This window comes from Rhinichthys klamathensis, unplaced genomic scaffold (genome assembly GCF_029890125.1).
Source record: "Rhinichthys klamathensis goyatoka isolate OS25496 unplaced genomic scaffold, OSU_Roscu_1.1 h1tg000046l_1, whole genome shotgun sequence".
NCBI classification, from domain to species: domain Eukaryota; kingdom Metazoa; phylum Chordata; class Actinopteri; order Cypriniformes; family Leuciscidae; genus Rhinichthys; species Rhinichthys klamathensis.
In genome coordinates this window covers 3634850-3655879 of record NW_026606593.1, presented here as the reverse complement: position 1 = coordinate 3655879, position 21030 = coordinate 3634850, and the positions used below count along the sequence as shown (strand labels likewise).

Here is a 21030-nt window from a genome sequence, read left to right as displayed (position 1 = left end):
CCACACATAAACGTGAACGAGAACATGACCATGAGAAACTGAAGCACAGTATATATACAGTAGCCTGGGTGATAGATATCGATATCGTATGAAATGGAAAAAAAAGTATTGTGATTAATATTTTGGCCATATCGCCCAGCCCTGTGTTGTGCTCCATTAGCCTGGGAAAACCCAGACAACTTCCGGCAAATTTAGATTTGCTCTGAAAGTTAGTCTGGCAAAGAGCTCATTCAAGCCCATTTCCAATCCGTCGAAATCGAGGCACCAATCAGAAACGTTGGGGCGGGCTTTACACGATGACGACAGCGCTGGGATTTTGAAGCAGATTTTGTAGCCTACATTACAAAGATGGATGCCGCCGTCGAACATCACTCGTTCCAATCAGCTATCGCGTCTGTTTTAAGCGATTTGAACGTTTCCTTTTTGTTAAAAACCGAGCAAAGAACAACACTCGGAGATGTTTCTCCGCCGCTCTGCGTACGTCATCTCCTTCATCGCTCTGATTGGGTTTAGGTCTATCCGCGACGTCCGTTGGTTACGCCCCTCTGGAAATGATTTGTCTATGACGCTTTGCCAGACCATAAGTCAGTTACAACTGAGAATGGTCTGGTTTTAACCAGGCTATAAATACAGGCTACAAGCAAAGGAAACTAGATGAGAAACAGGTGAACCAAATCAATCAGTAACCATAGCAACTAACAGTCAACGTGAACAAAGGGAACAGGAATTAAACAGAAGGAAACGCAGGAAATTAAGCACAACGCAAACATAAACATTTGTGACAGTGACCTTTTATTTAACACTATAAGCGTACATTAAAATGCCATTAAGCACACTTCTTTTTCACAAGGGTTAATGTGCAGTTTGCACACTCGTCTTTAGAAGTACCCTAATATACAAAGGATGTTTATGTGTATTGGATTGGACAGCCATAAAAACGTTTGCGTCGTTTCCATGTTATTTGTTCAGGGTCAGAACAGTCTCGCCCGCAGCACACAGACACACACTCACACACTCACACACTCCTCCCTGTGGCTGCATGGAAACGTTCATCTCTCTGAGATCCACTGGCAATCTGACCCGTGGGGCACTGAACACTTGAATGAGTTTCTGTCAGCGTGTGTAGTTGAGTGTGTGTTAATGTGATCATGTGGGCGGCTGCTGCGCTCTGTAATAAAAGCCAGTAGTTTGGAACAGAGCTGGAAGGCATAACTGCTTGTGTGTGTGTGTGTGTGTGTGTGTGTGTGTGTGTGTGTGTGTGTGTGTGTGTGTGTGTGTGTGTGTGTGTGTGTGTGTGTGTGTGTGTGTGTGTGTGTGTAATCACATTTATTGGAAAGCAATAGAGGTGCTAGCAGATGTTACAGTTGTAAATTGCTTGTAGTGTGTGAGAGTTGTAAGAGAGGTTAGAGCATATCAGGAGATGTATGTGCTGTTTGCTGTTACATTGTTTCAGTGAAAAAACCCGTAAAACTGTGTTCAGAATCGGACAAATCATGGTTGTTTGGAGTGGAATACTGGTGTGTGTGTGTGTGTGTGTGTACATTTCAAACTGTATGTTACACTGTTGTCAAAGTATCTTGTGTGTCTACTTTATCATCTAGGAGATAAAAATGTGTAAGTTTTGGGTCAGTAAGATTTTTTTTCTTTTATTTGAAAGAAATTAATAGTTTTATTCGGGATGGATTACATTGATGAAAAGTGACAGTAAAGACAATAATGTCATAAAAGATTTCTACTTCAAATATTTCAAAGAATCCTGAAAAAAGATGCATCCAAGTTTCCTCAATGTTTTTAACATTGATAATAATTAGAAATGTTTCTTGAGCAGCAAATCAGCATATTAGACAGTCCCTCCAGAAAAACGCGATTATGCGATCGCTGAATTCAATGCATAATCAGGCAAAGTCCGCATATTTATGCGGGGGTCGCATTTTTTCAAATACTCCGCAATTTCGCCGCATAAATTGCTGATTTCCTCGCAAAATATGCGGGGCTTGCATGATTTCATAATCCCTGCATTTTCGTCGCAAAAAAGTCACATATATCTTAGCAGAAAGTTGGAAAATGTTGCGTTTGCTTCACACAAGAGCAGCCGTTTCCCCCTGTTGCCATGGGAACGTTATGAAGTGACGTAATTACGCGACGTGAGCATCATCGAAAAGCTGGGGGAAAAAAAGCTGTAATACAGGAGCACACTTTTTTTTTTTAATATTTAATTTATTCATTTTTACTGAAGTTGTAGCATATTCCTCTAGTTAAAGGAGAACTCCGGCGCAAAATGAACCTTTGGTCTAATTACACATTGTTACCTAGTCAACCGTTATCTGAGATTTGTTTTCATGATTATCGAATGTAAATAGTTTTATCTCTAAAAACAGTTTAGCCTATAACGCTAGTATATTGGGCATAGTGTAATGACAAATAAAAATCGCTTGTTAATACCACTAACAAGGCTCAAAATAGCCCCACACTAACACGGTAGCATAATGAGGGTCCCTACCTTCAAACCGAAGCATTGAGAACTTTGTCAGTGTCCAGACAGTTTAATAAGAAGATATTTTAAACATACAGTCAACTTCGCGTATACAGGCAGAAGCCATCTTTGAAATACAGTCTCTACCAGTCGATCTACGAACGCCGATCCAAGCCTGCTGTTCGCGCTCACCTTATCACAACTTATAGCTCATTCACATTCTCACCAGCGCACTTGGATCGGCGTTCGTAGATCGACTGGTAGAGACTCTTTTTCAAAGGTTTAGAATCCAGTATTCCTGTAATTATTGTTTCTTTTATGAATTTGATAAAGAACTCTGTCTCGTATTATGTCCAAACGGTCAGTGTACTTTTGTGTCAATTCGTTTTTCCTTATTTAGCCTAACCCGTAATTGCAAAACGAAAAATAAACTGTTGTATTTTTAAAACGCAAAGTCGAACACCAAAATTTTAATTTGAACTGCTACACACCAAATGCTGCGCAAAATAAATAATATGGACGAATTTTCAGATTTTTGTTTATGACTTTTTGCCCCTTTATTAAACATTTAAAATATTGACAAATTAATATGAAAAAAATGTAGATTTAACTGGTTTTCTAAGGCCAAATTAGAACCTGGAAATTATATTTTTCCAGTAGTGCTGAATGAGAAGATAACCACAGGCTACAGAAAGGTGATTTATAGGTGAGTTATAGGCTATAATAATTAATAAATGTGTCTGAAAAAATAACAAGGCATTTTAATTGTTTATTAATAAAAAATCAGTGTCGGCTAAAACATATCTCCATCTCCGCTGTAAGGCGGATGCGCCTTTAGAGAGAAATGCACCTCTCATACGGATTACATAATCAGAAGGTATTAGCTTTCGATTCGAATTTGTTCGTTTTAAAGTGGACATTTCAAGCTTTAGCTTAGGCTATTTTGTTTCAGTTATAGCGCTTCAGTTCACGGAGACCATGAAGCGGGCCTGATTGTTTTATTTTATTTTACAAAAGCACAACGTTTTCTTGTTATTGTGAGTGTACACAAATAAAAGTAGTTGCGAATAATGTATTATTATTTTCTGTATGACCAGAAATGATAGAGTAGGCTAGCCTATTTTAAGTTGTTTCCACTGTTGATAGGAAAATGCAAGTGTTCGCGCCCGCGCCCCGCGCCTCCGTGCCATCCAGTGCGCGCTCCACATTCCGCACACACACTTGGATATGCGTCAAAATCTTGTTTAGCCATTTGTGATCATCTTAGCCCTGTATTATGAATGATATGTGACGAATCGCTTTGTTCCTTTTTTTGATAAGCGTCTTCTACATATGTAGCCTAATAAATGCTATAATAATGATGATAATTATTATTATTATCCCCGCGTCTTCTCTAAGTCAGCTGACTGTAAATGCGCAAAACCTGTTTCCATTGCAGTTTTTTTTTTACTAAAGCAGTATATAAAATCAGATGTGTATTACCTACCACCATTTAGTTGTTTTGTGTTATTTAAAATATTTATAATATATATTTTTTTTAACAATGCAAAAAAAAATTTTAACGGGTTTCAGCCACCAGGGGGGGCAATGCTCCCCCTGCCCCCCCCCGCAAACTCCGCGCCTGGATGTAGTATGCTTGCTTATCATAGGAAGTAATAAGAAAGGACTATTTACATTAAGGTAGTAGCCTAGTGAGAACAGGGTGTTGGGGGAATCACTTTTTTTTTCTCTTTTTCATCAAACCGCAGTTTTTGCAAGTTCCCACAAAAAAATTGCATAAATATCCCGCATATTCCATCGCATTTTTAAAGAAAACGGGCCGCGTAATCAAGGTTTTTTGCCCGCAACAATCACAAAAAAAACTCCGCGTTTTTCTGGAAGGACTGATTATAATGATTTCTGAAGGATCATGTGACACTGAAGACTGGAGTAATGATGCTGAATATTCAGCTTTGATCACAGGAATAAATGACACTTTAAAATATATTCACATAGAAAACAGTCATTTTTATTGTAATAATATTTCAGAGTAGTACAGTTTTTGCTGTATTTTTGATCAGATAAATGCAGCCTTGGTGAGCAGCAGAGACTTCTTTAAAAAAAAATTACAGATCTTACCGACCCCCAACGTTTGAACTGTAGTATCAAGGTATCTCTTGCATACAGATAACGTGACTGTGCACCGTATTTACTACATCCTGCAAAAGTAGTTCAAGTAGTACCGTAGTATATTCCCAAACATAGCCATGAGCTCTGTGCTAAACTCTCTCTCCCTCTCTCTCTCTCTCCTTCAGGCAAACTCTCCACCAGTAGTGGTGAATACAGACACACTGGACGGCTCACCTTATGTAAGTATTATGCAGAGAATGCATATTTTAGTCTTTATCTCTAGAAATAATTTGCTGTGCAGATATATAAAGATGCCTGAAACCTGTAACACCCAAAAACCACCCACAACACCTGAGCAATACTCAATAATAACCAAAATACTCAATATAGAAACTAGAAATAGAACAGAAGGTAACTCTATGATGCACATTAGCTGATCCAGCCTGAGAAATACAGTGTGATTTGAGCTAAAGAAGAAAACATTTATGATACAATGGCTGTTTTATTGCTGATTGGAAATGTATTTGAGTTTTTGAGAATGTTTCCCATTCAAGTAGACTGGTGCCATATTACATATATTTGCATTCCTGTTACTGTATACGTGTCTTAATCTTGTCTTAAAGGACTGTGTGCTTTTTTGTAGGTAAACGGAGCAGAAGGAGAGATTGAATATGAGGAGATTACGCTGGAAAGGGTAATCTTACAATCATGTACAGTCCTGTATTACAGTTTGATTATTTAACATAGGTCACACTTACTTTTCCATTTTGCCATGGTATTTTTTATATTTTTATTATGAAGTATTTATTTTGTAAGGTTTGTAAGTAAGATTTTAAATATTCCTTGTGAAAAAGAATTTTGAATTTTGAATATTGAATTAGTCCAGTCATTTTAAGCCAAAATGGGGGTAAATTGCAACAGAAGCAAACTCAACTGATTTTGTATCCTCAATATGTCCTGAGTAAGAAAAAAAAAAAGCCCCGAAGTATTCCATTAGGGGAAAGTTTAGAAAAAGACCCAAATATATCCCATTCATACGCCTATTCATTCTTTTTTTCACGTGAAAAGGGTAAAACTTTTAACCTTTAGATATCATCATGAAAATCATGAGTTGATTACTTGCATCAAGACAAACAAAAAATGTATTACAAGTTTTTTGCAATTGTTTGTTAACATGGACAAATGGTGCATAAACTAAGTACATATGTGCTAATTTGCATAAATACCCCAACAGATCTAAACATTGGGTATAGCAGGTGAAAATGTCTTGTAGAATTTTGTTGACATATAACAGTAAACTATTTAATATTAAGGTCTGAATGGAACCCATTTAGGCTACCCATGAACATTAAAGCAGGAAGAAGTACTTTAGAAACCAGCCTTTATTAATTATTATGGCCGAGATGGGGTTTGGGGCTGGGTCAGTGGGGCTGTTTCTGGGGGATGAGTCTGAGGGAGGAACAGGAGACATGGGTAAGGAGAATGCAGAAGACAAAAGGTAGCTGAAATAAAAAGTCTGGATCAAAAAATCTAATTACGTACACAATGCACTCAATGCCCATCCCATCTCTGCCATAATAATTAATAAAGGCTGGTTTCTAAAGTACTTCTTCCTGTATTAATGTTCATGGGTAGCCTAAATGGGTTCCATTCAGACCTTAATATTAAGTCTTTTACTGTTATGTCAACAAGATTCAAAAAAACATTTTCACCTGCTATATACCCAATGTTTAGATCCGTTCGGGTAATTATGCAAATGAGCTAATACGTAATTATATTATGCACCGTTTGTCCATGTTAACAAACAATTAAAAAAAACTTGCAATACATTTATTGTTTGTCTTGATGTAAGTAATCAACTCAGTGATTTTCATGATGATATCTAAAGGTTAAAATGTTTTCCCTTTTCACGTGAGAAAAAGAATGAATAGGCGTATGAATGGGATATATTTGGGTCTTTTTCGAAACTTTCCCCTAATGGGATTCTTCGGGGCTTTTTTTTTCCTTACTCGGGACATATTGAGGATACAACATCAGTTGAGTTTGCTTCTGTTGCAATTTGTTCAACCTTTTTTCATAAAATGACTGGACTAAATGTGCACTTCAAACTTTAAAAGAATATTAAAAAAGAACTGCACTTGCAGATAATATAATATTAATGAAATAAAAGGCTACTTTAAGAGAGTACACTTTCTTAACACACTTAAGTACACTTTTAAAAAGTACAATTTGCAATGATTTCAAATGAAATGTTTTACTCATTATGTTTTAATAATCTGTTGCCTTGCTTTATAGAAGTACACTTATTTTGATGTGTTGACTAACACATGTAAAGAACTTGATTATAATTCTAACTGTAGTGTTATTTGATATTACATTTAAAGTTCATATATTTGAAATGTTCTAAACTGTAACTTCACCATTACAAATGTGAAGAATTACAAATATATTTAAATGCATGACATACAGTAGAGTTTCACTAGAAATGACATTAGTTTACCGTAAATGATTGTCGGTACACTTTAACCATAGTTCAAAGTCAATAGAAGAAATGATGAAATTAAACATATAGATGTTCTTTAAAGATGCACTCTAAAGTTCGCTAAATGCATTTAATATGCATAATACATTTTCATTTAATTGCAATTAACATGCAATTAAGTGTCTGAAAACGTGTTCTAAAGTGTACTTCTTTTTCACAAGAGATTCTATCAAGTAAATAACATGTTTCAGTGTTAATAAATTGCCTTTGACATCTAAAGCTAAATAAATTAATGTAAATATATGTTGTCAGAGCTTCGGTGTATACATAAATGAGCGACACAAATGTCTCTCAGTTTGTATAATGACCCAGTCGTCTGTGTGTGTGTGTGTGTGCTTGCGTGGTGTGTGTGTGTGTGTGTGTGTGTGTGCGTGTTTCTGTGTGTGCCTGTATGGTGTGTGTGTGTGTGTCTATGTGCGTGTGTTTTTGCGTGCGTGTCTGTGTGTGTGTGTGTCTGTGTGTGCGTGTCTGTGTGTGTGTGTGTGTGCGCGTGTGTGTGCAGGGGAACTCTGGGCTAGGCTTTAGTATCGCGGGAGGGACTGATAATCCTCATGTAGGAGACGATCCCAGCATCTTCATCACCAAGATCATTCCTGGAGGAGCCGCCGCACAAGACGGGAGACTCAGGTAACACACATATACTGGACGTAGTTTACATACACAGTGGCCCCGAAAAGGTTTTATATGCTTAAATCACATTTACACATGAATGTGAATGACATTGCAATAGGTAACATTGAGTGATTAATCAATTTCTTTTTATAGCTGATTTACAGCAGAATTTGAATTTGTCTCGTTTATACAGTATCTCACGAAAGTGAGTACACCCCTCATATTTCAGCAAACATTTTAGTATATCTTCTCAAGGGACAATACTGTAGAAATGAAACTTGGATATATTTTAGAGTAGTCAATGTGCGGCTTGTATAGCAGTATATATTTACTGTCCTCTGAGAATAACTCAACATGCAGCCATTATTGTCAAAGTAGCTGGCAACAACAGTGAGTACACCCTAAGTGAAAACAGCTGTACACTGTTTAACCATGCAAAGCCACATGTCCTATTCATCATGTTCATGTTTTTGTCTGCTTGACAGGACCATACAAATGAGTGTATCTTGTATTAGAGCAGTTAAAATTTGTGCTTTGAGTACAGTTCTCTCAGACTGACCACTGGATGTTCAACATGGCACCTCATGGCAAAGAACTCTCTAAGGATTTGATCATTAGAATTGTTGCTCTCCACAAAGTTGACCTAGGCTCTGAAACAAAGTTAAAGTACAATGGCCTGGGTCATACAGAGGTTTTCCAAGACGGGTTCCACTCGTAAGGCCTCGCAAGGATCAATCTAAGAAGTCGAGTCTTCATGCTGTGCGTCAGGTGCAGAAGCTGGCTTGAAAAAACAGCATGATCGTACCAGCATTGCTTTAGAGGTCGCGGAAGGTCAGCTTGTCAGTGCTCAGACCATACGCCACACACTGCAACAAGTCGGTTTGCATGGCCGTCGTCCCAAAAGGAAGCCTCTTCTGAAGCTGGCTCACAAGAAAGCCTGCAAACAGTTTGCTGAAAGCAACCTGTCCAAGAGCATGAATTACTGGAGCCTTGTCCTGTGGCCTGATGAGACTAAGATAGGGCTGCAACAACTAATCGATAATAATCGATTATGAAAATCGTTGTCAACGAATGTCATTATCGATTAGTTGGTCTGCTTACGTCACGGGGAGTGTTTACTGGTGATTGGTTGAAACAGGCCAATCAGGATGCTCTCTGTCTTACACGCGCTTCATGAGGCACACACGCACACACACGCAAGGTCTCTCTCCCTCCGTTGCTTTGCCGCGCGCTCGCGCTACACGTTTTGGAGCACAGTCTCTTCTGTCTCGCATGCGCGCTCTTGCTTGCGCGCTCAAATCCCGGGAGTTTGAACTAATTTGCGAGCATCAGGGAGCCGCTATCAATATGCGGGTGACTCCCAGAACTTCCGGGAGACTTGGGATGTCTGCATTTTGCGTCTCGAGCATCAGGTTGCGCAATCAGTTCGCTCGCAACATAAGTGATGGATTAAAATAGCGCTACCGCAGAAATATTAAATTAAAACGGTCTTTACAAAGCGAAGCACTAAATATAAAGGCAGTTAATAACACCAGCAGTAAATTATTGTTTTTTAGTCACTGCACTCAGTGGTTTTCAGCGAATGTTTGTGCACTAATGCATAATTTTTCCTGTCTTTTTAATCAAGCCTGTTAGCTTGTGGCGTACCTCCATTCCGCTCTCTTTTTATAGCATTTGTCTACTATTAAGTTTTAATTGTTTTTCAAACGCGATCTACTGCGGCTCTATGTTCACACGCTTGTTTTCAGTCTTTCTATATTTATTTTTTACAAATTATCCTTATAATTCAATTAATTTAAAATAAAAATTAAATGAATTATATATTTTAGATGTTTTTAGTATATATCTTTACATCTGAACAACATGTCTGTAAATTTGTTTTGACAAAAATTGTGTTAAAACAATATGTTGGATATAAATGTTTTTTTTTTTTTTTTACATGAATCATGGTTGTCAACTTGCCATCAGCAATTATCATTAAAAACAATGCAAATATTGATATTTGTAGAACTCAATGTGTGGCTTTTGCACTTTTTAAAGTACACTTTTACACATAAATATCCTAATTTAGGGTTTTAGGTAACACTTTATTTTACGGTGTCCTTGTTACATATGTTACATGTACTTACTGTAGTAATAACAGTAAATTATGCATAATTACATGCAACTAACCCTCAACCTAATCCCTCCCTATTCCTATAGTAAGTACATGTAGTTACTTAATATTACTCTGTACTTAAATATATAATTACACTGTAACAAGGACATCTTAAAATAAAGTGTAACCGGGTTTTATTTAGTCATAATAAACAAAACATCTAATTTAATTTTTTATCCGATTAATCGATTAATCGAAAAAATAATCGTCCGATTAATCGATTATCAAAATAATCGTTAGTTGCAGCCCTAGACTAAGATGAACTTGTTTGGCTCAGATGGTGTCCAGCTTGTGTGGCGATGACCTGGTGAGGAGTACCAAGAGCATTGTGTCTTGCCTACAGTCGAGCATGGTGGTGGTGGCATGAGTGCTGCACGAGTGCACTGGTACTGGGGAGCTGCGCTTCTTTGAGGGAAACATGGATTCTGAAGCAGAACATGATGCCCTCCCTTCAGAAACTGGGCTGAACGGCATGATGACGGCCCCAAACACACCGCCAAGATGACGACTGCCTTGCTGAGGAAGCTGAAGGTGATGGCCAAGTATGTCTCCAGACCTGAACCCTATTAAGCAGCTGTGGGGCGTCCTCGAGCGGAAGGTGGAGAAGCGCCATGTGTCTAACATCCATCAGCTCCATGATGTCAGTATGGAGGAGTGGAAGAGGATCCCAGCAACAACCTGTGCATCTCTGGTGAACTCCATGCCCAGGAGGATTAAAGCAGTGCTAGATGACAATGGTGCTCACACAAAATATGGACTCTTTGGACACTGTTTTGACATGTTCACTTAGGGTGTACTCCCTTTCGTTGCCAGCTACTTTGACAATAATGGCTGCATGTTGAGTTATTTTCAGAGGACAGTAAATATACACTGCTATACAAGCCGCACATTGACTACTCTAAAATATATCCAAGTTTCATTTCTATAGTATTGTCCCTTGAGAAGATATACTAAAATGTTTGCTGAAATGTGAGTGATGTACTCACTTGTGAGATACTGTATCTATATATGAAGAGTTTGGTTCCAAAACGCGATAAACGCCATTTTAAAAAAAAATTAGTTACTGCAAAAATCAGTATTGTATCTGGTTGGTATTGAAAAGTCAATGTTTAATTTTAAGTAAAATGCGATATCCGCCGTGTTATTCTGTCATGTTTTCTCCCTTTCTTTCCAAACCGCGACAAACGCCAGTCTCCCTTCTCTGCAGAATGCGATATGTCCGCTCTCAACCAATCACAACGCACCATTCCACTCTCAACCAATCACAACGCACCATTCCACGCAATGTAAACAGTAACGGCAGCGTCTTAAATACACCCGGCTTTAGTTTTTCTTATCTATTTTGTACTTTTCGATCAACAAACAAACAAAAAATGAATAATTTTGACGGCATTGATGAACCTGTGGTTGTTTCTGCGGCGGGTGAGAAACCTAAGGCATCGAAATCGAATCATTTACGTGAGGAGATTAAGAAGATGAGGCACTCGGGAGGAGGAAAAATGTTTTCAATCTTCTTTACAGTTCTTAATAAAAATATTATACTATTAAACTTACGTTGTTGTCTATTTTCAACAGTTTCAATATGAAAAAAAAAAACTTTTATATTGATTCAATGGATTAATTGCATTTTGATTTTTTTAAAAAAACATGGATTTATTGCATTTTGGGGAAAAAAATAATCCGTTTTTATAATAAATCTTTGAAAATCAAAACCTGGATTTAATTTTTTTTTTTTATTATGACCTACAAATGCAATGTGAAAGTTTGAAACAGAAAATAGTGGTTTTCATCTTTTTACTTTCTTGGTAAAGAAAACACATTTTTACTCAAATTAATCTAAATGGATTTATTGCGTTTTGGAACCAAACTCTTCATATATATATATATAAAATAGCATTTAGTTTAATATTTTCTTATCTAACACAATGACATCCATATTTTACATGTGACTTAGTAGTTTTATGGTCACTATATGTGTATATGGACATGCTCACATTCATATTAATATACTCGCAGTTAAATATCTCTGTGGATGTACTTGTGATGCATTGTTAATGGGACCAGCTGGGGTTCCTGCTAACAAATGCAGTTTTACCCCAGAGCATGGCAGCACATCCACACACACACACACACACACATACACACATGCATTTGCACACAAATTCACTCACACACTGCAGGAGAAATTAAGCAGACTGAAAAAGCACAGAAGAGAGAAAGAGAAGAGATAGACAGAAATAGCAGTTTGAGAGTAGTAACTCTATAGATGTAGCACTTTCTTAAAGTTCACCCTAAAAATGAAAATCCGGTCATTATTTCCTCACCCTCAGTCGGATGATTTCAGCGATGCGATTAGCAGAGCAGTGTGAATGATGGGTTAACAGCTCAGTGGAGGTGAAGACTCCCAAGGTTTTGGTCTGTTCATTACAGTCATACGGGTTTGTAGCTGGTTGGTTAGTTCATGATGAGAGAACTATGAACCACACAGCTTGAGGCAAACACACACTGTCAAACCTGATGGACTGTCAGCTGTTTAATGCTGTTCTCGGCGGACCGGCGGGTTCATTGCTGATGTGCTGGGAGCAAACGGACTGTAGTTTGGAAAGACAGGAACATTTTTTTTCCCCACTGTGTAATTTTACAGTTGAATGAGAACACTCTCTATTTTTCAGTTAAAGGTTTGTAAAGATACTTTGCGTATCTTCATTCTCATGAAGCATTCAAGTATTTGCATAGTACAGGCAAATTAATTATTTAAACGTTATTTAAATTATAATCGAATAATTACATGAATGATATATTGACTAACAGGGTTTGAGTAACAGTACACGTAACGCAAGTAATCAGATTATTTTTTTCAAGTAACTAATAAAGTAACATATTACTTTACATTTTTAAACAAAATATAGTGACATAAACATTCTGCCTCATATTTCCTTTTGTGTTTCACAGAAAACGGAAACTAATATGTTAAAATGCTTAATGCTTAAAAATGCTATAGTAAAAACATGTTAATTGATTAACTTTATCAAATGAAAATGGTGAACAGTGAAAATGGGTTTCTTTAACTTTAAAACTCACATTATAAGTAATTTTTGCTCTAAAATAAAAACAATTGCAAGTATAAATAATGAATTACCATATAATTAATGGGGGAAAACAGTACATTAACAGAAGTCCCTGCATGAAGATTTTCTTTAAATCGTTTTTTAATTTGATTATTTTTGTTATCAGTAATCTACATTGTTTTGTGTTCCATATTCTGTTATTTAGTTAAAGTTCATTGCATTATTGTATCCTGATGGTGTTCTGTCTTTGTGTATATGGTCACGTTCACCGGCGATCTTTGACTATTGGTCATATTTTATGGATAGGCCACTCTGATTCATCATGTGGCTTTCTACTGTACCGCCTGTATTATTATATTGGTTATCAGTACATTTTAAGGTATAAAGTCTACTTTGGAATTTAACATTAAATCAGTTAATGAAATGCATGATTACAAGTTGTAAAATATACAGGAAGAATCAATATGCCATCCAAACTTTTACCGCAAATTTAACATGATATTTATACAGTGCGTTAACAGACTAAAAGTAATATACATGCTGGGAATACGATTGAGTAGCAAGAGGTGATGCAAAGTAATATGTGGTTTATAATATGTGGTGCTCTTGGTCACTAGTGTAGTTTGTAAGGTCTCTGTCAGTGTCTGTTTAATTGGACTAGATTCAGATGAATTTGGGTCAAAATACCACAGCATTTGATTATACATACAGCTTTTGTCATCAACAAAAAGCATTTTCTTCTCCCTTTTAAAAGCCTATTTGCATATTGAACCGATCTAACCTAAATTGAAGTTGCATTTGCATTCAGCATTGTTTCTTCGAGATGCCGTGACCTTGTCAGACTGTTTTTCTACTATCTTACTTGGTGGTCAGTATTAATGAGTGTGCTTAATTATGAATATTTATGGGCCAGAAAGGTCTATTGACAGTCAGTCATCCCGACGGCACGTATTCCCTCTCTCTCTCTCTTCATGTTTCTGGGTGACAGCACAGCTAGTGCTGCATTTGCACTTCTGAAAGCTAAGGAATATCTGTCGTGTTTTGTCGAGTTGTCCGTTTCAGTGAAATGTCTTTTGTCAGATGGTGTTGAGCTCTGTGAAAAAAAATGCTCTGCTTGAAAAAATAGCAGTCTACTGTCCTTTAGTCACCGGTAATGCCATAAACATGATTCCAGTTTATTGAACCTTTATACAAAATATATTTTTTAAAGTTTGTTTGCTTTTGTCACGTTTGATGCGTGAGTTTTTTTGGCTCATATAGTGAGAATATGAAGCTCATACTCGAAGGAAAAGAAAGCCCAAACTGATCAACAATATGTAATTTGTTGCAGATGCTGATATTTATATGGCCAACATGCAATACAATGATTGAGAGATTAACAAATAAACCTCTGATGTATCATACTTGATACTCATTTTGTTTTACATGATTTAAAAAAAAAAAGATTTATGGATAATTAAAGCAAACCTAAGTTTCCTCAGTCCAGTAAATGTCTATACATTATACTAATAGGCTTTTGCTTGCTAAAAAGGTAAATCTAAATAAAGTATGAAATATCAAACGACAGAAGGCATGTACCAGATTGTGTACAACAGGTTTTTCAGCAAAGTTTTTATCGTGTTGATCAGTTTTAGATCTTTTTTTATATAATAAATATGATACAATAGGCTTTATATGGTTAATGATATTGATATCAATGATTTGTACATTGCATTTAATAGATTGCACTTTCAAGATAACATTTTCAATTGTTTTGTGCAGTGAATGATGGACACCAACCGTGATCACATGACTCTTTTCAATGGCTCAATGGAGGACGAATGCTTAACCCAGTGTTTGGCTGACCTTTAAAGATGATATCATGTATTATCATTTCGTCTGTTTCCATTGCTAATCGCTCCGTTTTTACTTCCTTTTCTGCCTTAGCTTTTCCAGATCAGTTCGTCTACCTTGGGTTGTTTCGCCAAGTGTATAGTGTAAATGCAGATATCGGATATGGGTCACTTTTAAAAGATGTAAACTGGTCGTCCAAAAAATTGATATATTCAACAAATCGGAACTGGGCATCAAGACCTGCAGTGTAAATGCGGCCTAAGATAATGCAAAACTTGGCACAGCTTGGCAAAAATAAAAGAAATATCAAAATACACTTATTCCATTAAACGTTTAAACTGCCAGAGTTTCAGCCTCTGAAAAAGTTTTCAGTTTTCGGCAGAAAGACAAAATATTCTGAAACCAGTTGAAAACAGAACTTGTTTATACGTTGAGAAGTCTGTTATATGATTCTGGAGCTGAATCAAGGAGAAAGTGAACGCTTCTGACAGTCAGCCAACGGACATGGCTCTTGCCTGATGTCCATAATCTCAAAATGGCCAAATTTCAGACAATTTTTTTCTGTGTAAATACATTTCTATTGCCTCAGAGTGCGGCTTTAGTAAGTCTGTGTAAACACTGTGTGTATTTGCCGGACGGTTGTGTCTTCTGTAAGGAATAAAATCTCTCTACACGGTCAATTTAAACATAATATAATTTGCACATAAGATCCTGGAGGTTGTTCTGTATGCCGGAGTTGCCAGATCATGTCTAAATGGAAAGAAAAAAATTAATAAACGTAATTTTTAATTTTATAATAGTAAAAATAATGGAGTGCGTTAGTGCCCACACAGTTTTTCTCCATTGGGAGTTTTAAAAATGTCTTTGTTAAAAGCTTTATAAGCCATGAACCAAACCAAACATCTACGAGGTGAATCACAACATTAAAAAACAAGAATTAAAATATATGGAGAAATATAAAATTATACATTTGATATTTTGAGTTGTTGATTATATCTATAAAAAGTATATATTTTTAGTTTGTTGCAAGAAATATATATATAATCATGGCAGCTTTTTTGCAAGTATTTTTGGGCTGTTGTTGCTCGCAGTGATTCTCTGATTGGTGGAATTTTCTCTACAGCATCATGGGTAATTAGGGTTGCCAACTTCAGAAAAGAAAAATGCAGGACAATCGTGGTTCTTTACAGGAAAATGTAAAGAAAATATTTGTACTGTAGCCTATCACACTGTCATTTCAGGTTTGTGTGTGTTTAAAGGGTTCTCAGACATAAACACATTTGTTTTGCTTTACCTATTCATGTACAATTCTAAAACGAATTTTAAGGTCACACAAACCATAGTTCAAAATAATAGCATTTATCTAAAATAGAAAGCTTTTGTAACATTATACACTACATTTGAAAGAAATGAAAGAAATAGGCTACTTTTATTCAGCAAGGACGCATTAAAGTAATCAAAAGTGACAATAAAGACATTAATAATGTTACAAAATCCTTTTTTATTTTGGATAAATCTACTTTCAACCTTCTATTCATCAAAGAATCCTGACTTTTTTTTTTTTTTAAACATTAATAATAATCAGAAATGTTTCTTGGGTAGTAAATCACGTCAGCATATTATTCCCTCAGGAAGATTTCATGTTTTCTTGCGTGGCCGGATGTTGGACTTTTGAACAATAATCACGTTGTTTGAATTCGCCAAAACTGATTTGCCGAAATCAAAACCCGGCCGGACAGTGACAGGGATTTGCCGTTAGCGCGAGTCCGGATCGAACCGGGAGCGACCAGACAGCAGAGGATTCTGTTCGCAATGATTTGTCCCAAAAGAATAATTCATTCTCAATGTAGAGTTTGTTATTGGTATGGTCTGATGGGCGTGAGTGTGGGCTGTGATTGGATGATGACCGGTGTCGTGTTTCTGTTGCATCGCTCAGTGGTCAGATCAGCGTAGCAGTCTTATTTAATCGGGACAAGGGAGGTCCCGTACGGGACAAATAAATCAGGCCCAAAATACAGAATGTCCCGGCTAATTCGGGACAGTTGGCAACCCTATGGGTAATAGTATCCTTTGTTTAAATGGGTGGACTCGGGCTATAACCTGAGACACCGCAGGCCTGTGAGCATTAGTACCCACAAGGCCCGTCTGTTTAACAGCTTCTTTCCGGCCACTGTTAGGCTAGTGGCACAGGACATTAAGGAGGGCAAAAAGTACCTCATTCCATGTTTTTAAACATTGTAATGATTAGTGTAAGAGTATTTAATTCTATTCAGAGTATTTCTTTTGTACGTGCAATATTATTACTATTTATTATAATGTGTATCTATTTAGGAAAGGTTATTTATATACAGTTTTTGCATTTTTTTTAAAATATGTTTTGTTGCTCTTTGCTCTACCTTAAGATGTGTATGTGTGTGTGTTTGTGTATATGTATATATGTATTCTTTTTAAATCTAAAACCTGACTCTGAGAAACGCACAAGAATTCCAATGTAGCTGTACTGTAACGTACCTGTGCAAATGGCAATAAAACTTTGAACTTGAACTTTGAACTCAATGTAATTTTTCACAATAAAAAAGGGCTGTCATACATGATTTCTTTTAAAAATAAGAAAAAAATGCAGCTGACAGCTTAAACAGAAGCAAATCCCATTGATTAACAACCTCGGAGCGCAAAACCAGGGCTGTCTTTAAAGGTTTATAAGACATCTGCAAATATCAATGTCCCTATGGAGAAAAGAATGAAGTTTTGTGACTTTTTTGACAGCTGTCAGTTCAAAGGTTAATTTATAGCTGAGCTCTAGCAGCTTCTGACACGTGTGAGTTCTGATGGGAGAACTGCCTTAATAATTTATTTTCCTTACCTCTACCCATTTCTCTCTCTCTCTCTCTCTCTCTCTCTCTCTCTCTCTCTCTCTCTCTCTCTCTCTCTCTCTCTCTCTCTCTCTCTCTCTCTCTCTCTCTCTCTCTCTCTCTCTCTCTCTCTCTCTCTCTCTCTCTCTCTCTCTCTCTCTCTCTCTCTCTCTCTCTCTCTCTCTCAGAGTAAATGACAGTATTCTGTTTGTGAATGACGTTGATGTTCGGGAGGTGACCCACAGTCAGGCAGTGGAGGCCCTCAAAGAGGCGGGCGCTATCGTCAGACTCTATGTATTACGCAGGAAACCCATCGCTGAGAAAGTCACCGAACTCAAGCTCATCAAAGGGCCAAAAGGTATGGACAATAAAACGTATTTGAGTACCGTAAAACTTCAAATAGTAGCCCGGGCTTTTATTTACCCAAATCGTCGAACTGCACCGGCGTGTATTTGAGACAGGGGTCTATATGAGACAGGCCTTTATAATTTTGTTGAGATGTTGTTCATTGAGTGTATAGGCCTGTCTCTAATCTCTAAAAATCTCCAAATGCTCCACGTGAAACTGCGGTCTTCCGAGCTTTTACTATCGTGTCGCGTCAATTGATTTTGATTAATATGCGCGAGGGAGAGAGAGCAAGACAGCGCTCGTGTTGTTTGAAGACGGGAGAGTGCGCGCGCGCGGCCGGGGCTCTCTCTCTCTCTCAGCTCGCGCGCCCTGTCAAGCGCAGCAGTCATTCTACATCACTCACCGATCAAAAAAAGGCTTTGGAGGGACAAAAATGTGCTTTGGCGGCCGCCAAAAAGCGGGCGATCTGGCGGTTTTAGAGGATTAAATACAACCCGAGCGAAACTAAAAAACAGACCGGCCTTTATTTACCCAAACCTGCAGCCACACCAGGCGTGTAAAAGAGACAGGCTTCTATTTGGGGCTCGGCTATTATTTGAAGTTTTACGGTACTAAAGATGTACCACACTTGCCTGGTTAAAACCAGACCATTCTCAGTTGTAACTGAGTTATGGTCTGGCAAAGCGTCATAGACAAATCATTTCCAGAGGGGCGTCACCAACGGACGTCGCGGATAGACCTAAACCCAATCAGAGCGGTGAAGGAGATGACGTACGCAGAGCGGCGGAGAAACATCTCCGAGTGTTGTTCTTTGCTCGGTTTTTAACAAAAAGGAAACGTTCAAATGGCTTAAAACAGACGCGATAGCTGATTGGAACGAGTGATGTTCGACGGCGGCATCCATCTTTGTAATGTAGGCTACAAAATCTGCTTCAAAATCCCAGCGCTGTCGTCATCGTGTAAAGCCCGCCCCAACGTTTCTGATTGGTGCCTCGATTTCGACGGATTGGAAATGGGCTTGAATGAGCTCTTTGCCAGACTAACTTTCAGAGCAAATCTAAATTTGCCGGCAGTTGTCTGGGTTTTCCCAGGCTAGTACCACACGATTGTGTTACTGTATCTTTGGTTTGATGTTGTGCTGGGGTGGATGCAGCATCACACAAAAGCTAAAGTTTTCTTTACCAGATACTCTATTTATGGATCTATTTATAATGTACATTTATTCATTTAGCAGACGCTTTTATCCAAAGCAACTTGAAAATGAGGAATACAACAGAGCGACTCATCTTAAGGAGGCAATAACACAAGAAGCGCTAGCAATACAAAGAATATTTACGATTTTAGAATATTATCACCCATTATTAAGTTGTTCTGCAACTGTCAAAAAAAGTGTCCAAGTGCATCTTTTTAACAAATGAATTGAAAGTTTTCTTGCACGTTGCATTTCTCTCTCAGGGCTAGGCTTTAGTATAGCGGGTGGTGTCGGTAACCAGCACATCCCCGGTGACAACAGCATTTATGTCACAAAGATCATCGAGGGAGGGGCGGCTCATAAGGACGGACGACTACAGATCGGTGATAAGATACTGGCGGTAAGACGACACATGCATCATTGATGAGGACTAATACACATGTGTTAAAGGGTTAGTTCACCCAAAAATGAAAATTATGTCATTAATGACTCGCCCTCATGTCGTTCCAAGCCCGTAAGACCTCCGTTCATCTTCAGAACACAGTTTAAGATATTTTAGATTTAGTCCGAGAGCTTTCTGTCCCTCCATTGGAAATGTATGTACGGTATACTGTCCTTGTCCAGAAAGGGAATAAAGACATCATCAAAGTAGTCCATGTGACATCAGTGGGTTAGTTAGAATGTTTTGAAGCATCGAAAATACATTTTGGTCCAAAAATAGCAAAAACTAGGACTTTATTCAGCATTGTATTGTCTTCCGGTTCTGTTGTGGATCCGCGTTCAGTGCCGCCGCTGACGTAAGACGCTGCTGACGTGTGTCTGGTGTGTGTGTGTGTGTGTGTGTGTGTGTGTGTGTGTGTATTCTGGTTCTGTTGTGGATCCGCGTTCAGTGCCGCCGCTGACGTAAGACGCTGCTGACGTGTGTCTGGTGTGTGTGTGTGTGTGTGTGTGTGTGTGTGTGTGTGTGTGTGTATTCTGGTTCTGTTGTGGATCCGCGTTCAGTGCCGCCGCTGACGTAAGACGCTGCTGACGTGTGTCTGGTGCGTCCGTGTATTCGGGTTCAAATAAATATGGCTGGGCAAAAAAATGCAAGTCTTCCTCTGTGTGGAAATCCTTAGACATGTTTGCGAAGATTGTTTTGTTTCCAGCGTGCGTCTCCCTCAGACTGTAAACGAAGCTCGGGCGCACCAGACACACGTCAGCAGCGTCTTACGTCACACACACACACACACACCAGACACACGTCAGCAGCGTCTTACGCCAGCGGCGTCACTGAACGCGGATCCACAACAGAACCAGAATACACACACACACCAGACACACACACCAGACACACGTCAGCAGCGTCTTACGTCAGCAGCGGCACTGAACGCGGATCCACAACAGAACCAGAATACACACACACACACACACACACACACACACACACCAGACACACGTCAGCAGCGTCTTACGTCAGCGGCGGCACTGAACGCGGATCCACAACAGAACCAGAATACACACACACACACACACACACACACACACACCAGACACACGTCAGCAGCGTCTTACGTCAGCGGCGGCACTGAACGCGGATCCACAACAGAACCAGAATACACACACACACACACACACACACACACCAGACACACGTCAGCAGCGTCTTACGTCAGCCGCGGCACTGAACGCGGATCCACAACAGAACCAGAATACACACACACACACACACCAGACACACGTCAGCAGCGTCTTACGTCAGCGGCGGCACTGAACGCGGATCCACAACAGAACCGGAAGACAATACAATGCTGAATAAAGTCGTAGTTTTTGTTATTTTTGGACCAAAATGTATTTTCGATGC

At 38.4% G+C, this 21030-nt stretch overlaps 1 protein-coding gene across 5 annotated transcripts in view; it reads left to right on the top strand.

Moving 5' to 3' along the window:
* The window catches only part of LOC130082541 (disks large homolog 4), a 204925-nt gene that overhangs the window by 150789 nt on the left and 33106 nt on the right, over positions 1–21030 (top strand). For all 5 annotated transcript variants that reach the window (XM_056247413.1, XM_056247415.1, XM_056247412.1 and 2 more), the window contains 5 exons: positions 4768–4821; positions 5226–5276; positions 7627–7751; positions 17836–18005; positions 19451–19587. In XM_056247413.1, coding sequence (XP_056103388.1) covers positions 4768–4821; positions 5226–5276; positions 7627–7751; positions 17836–18005; positions 19451–19587 — 537 coding nt within the window. The remainder of the gene's footprint in view (positions 1–4767; positions 4822–5225; positions 5277–7626; positions 7752–17835; positions 18006–19450; positions 19588–21030) is intronic.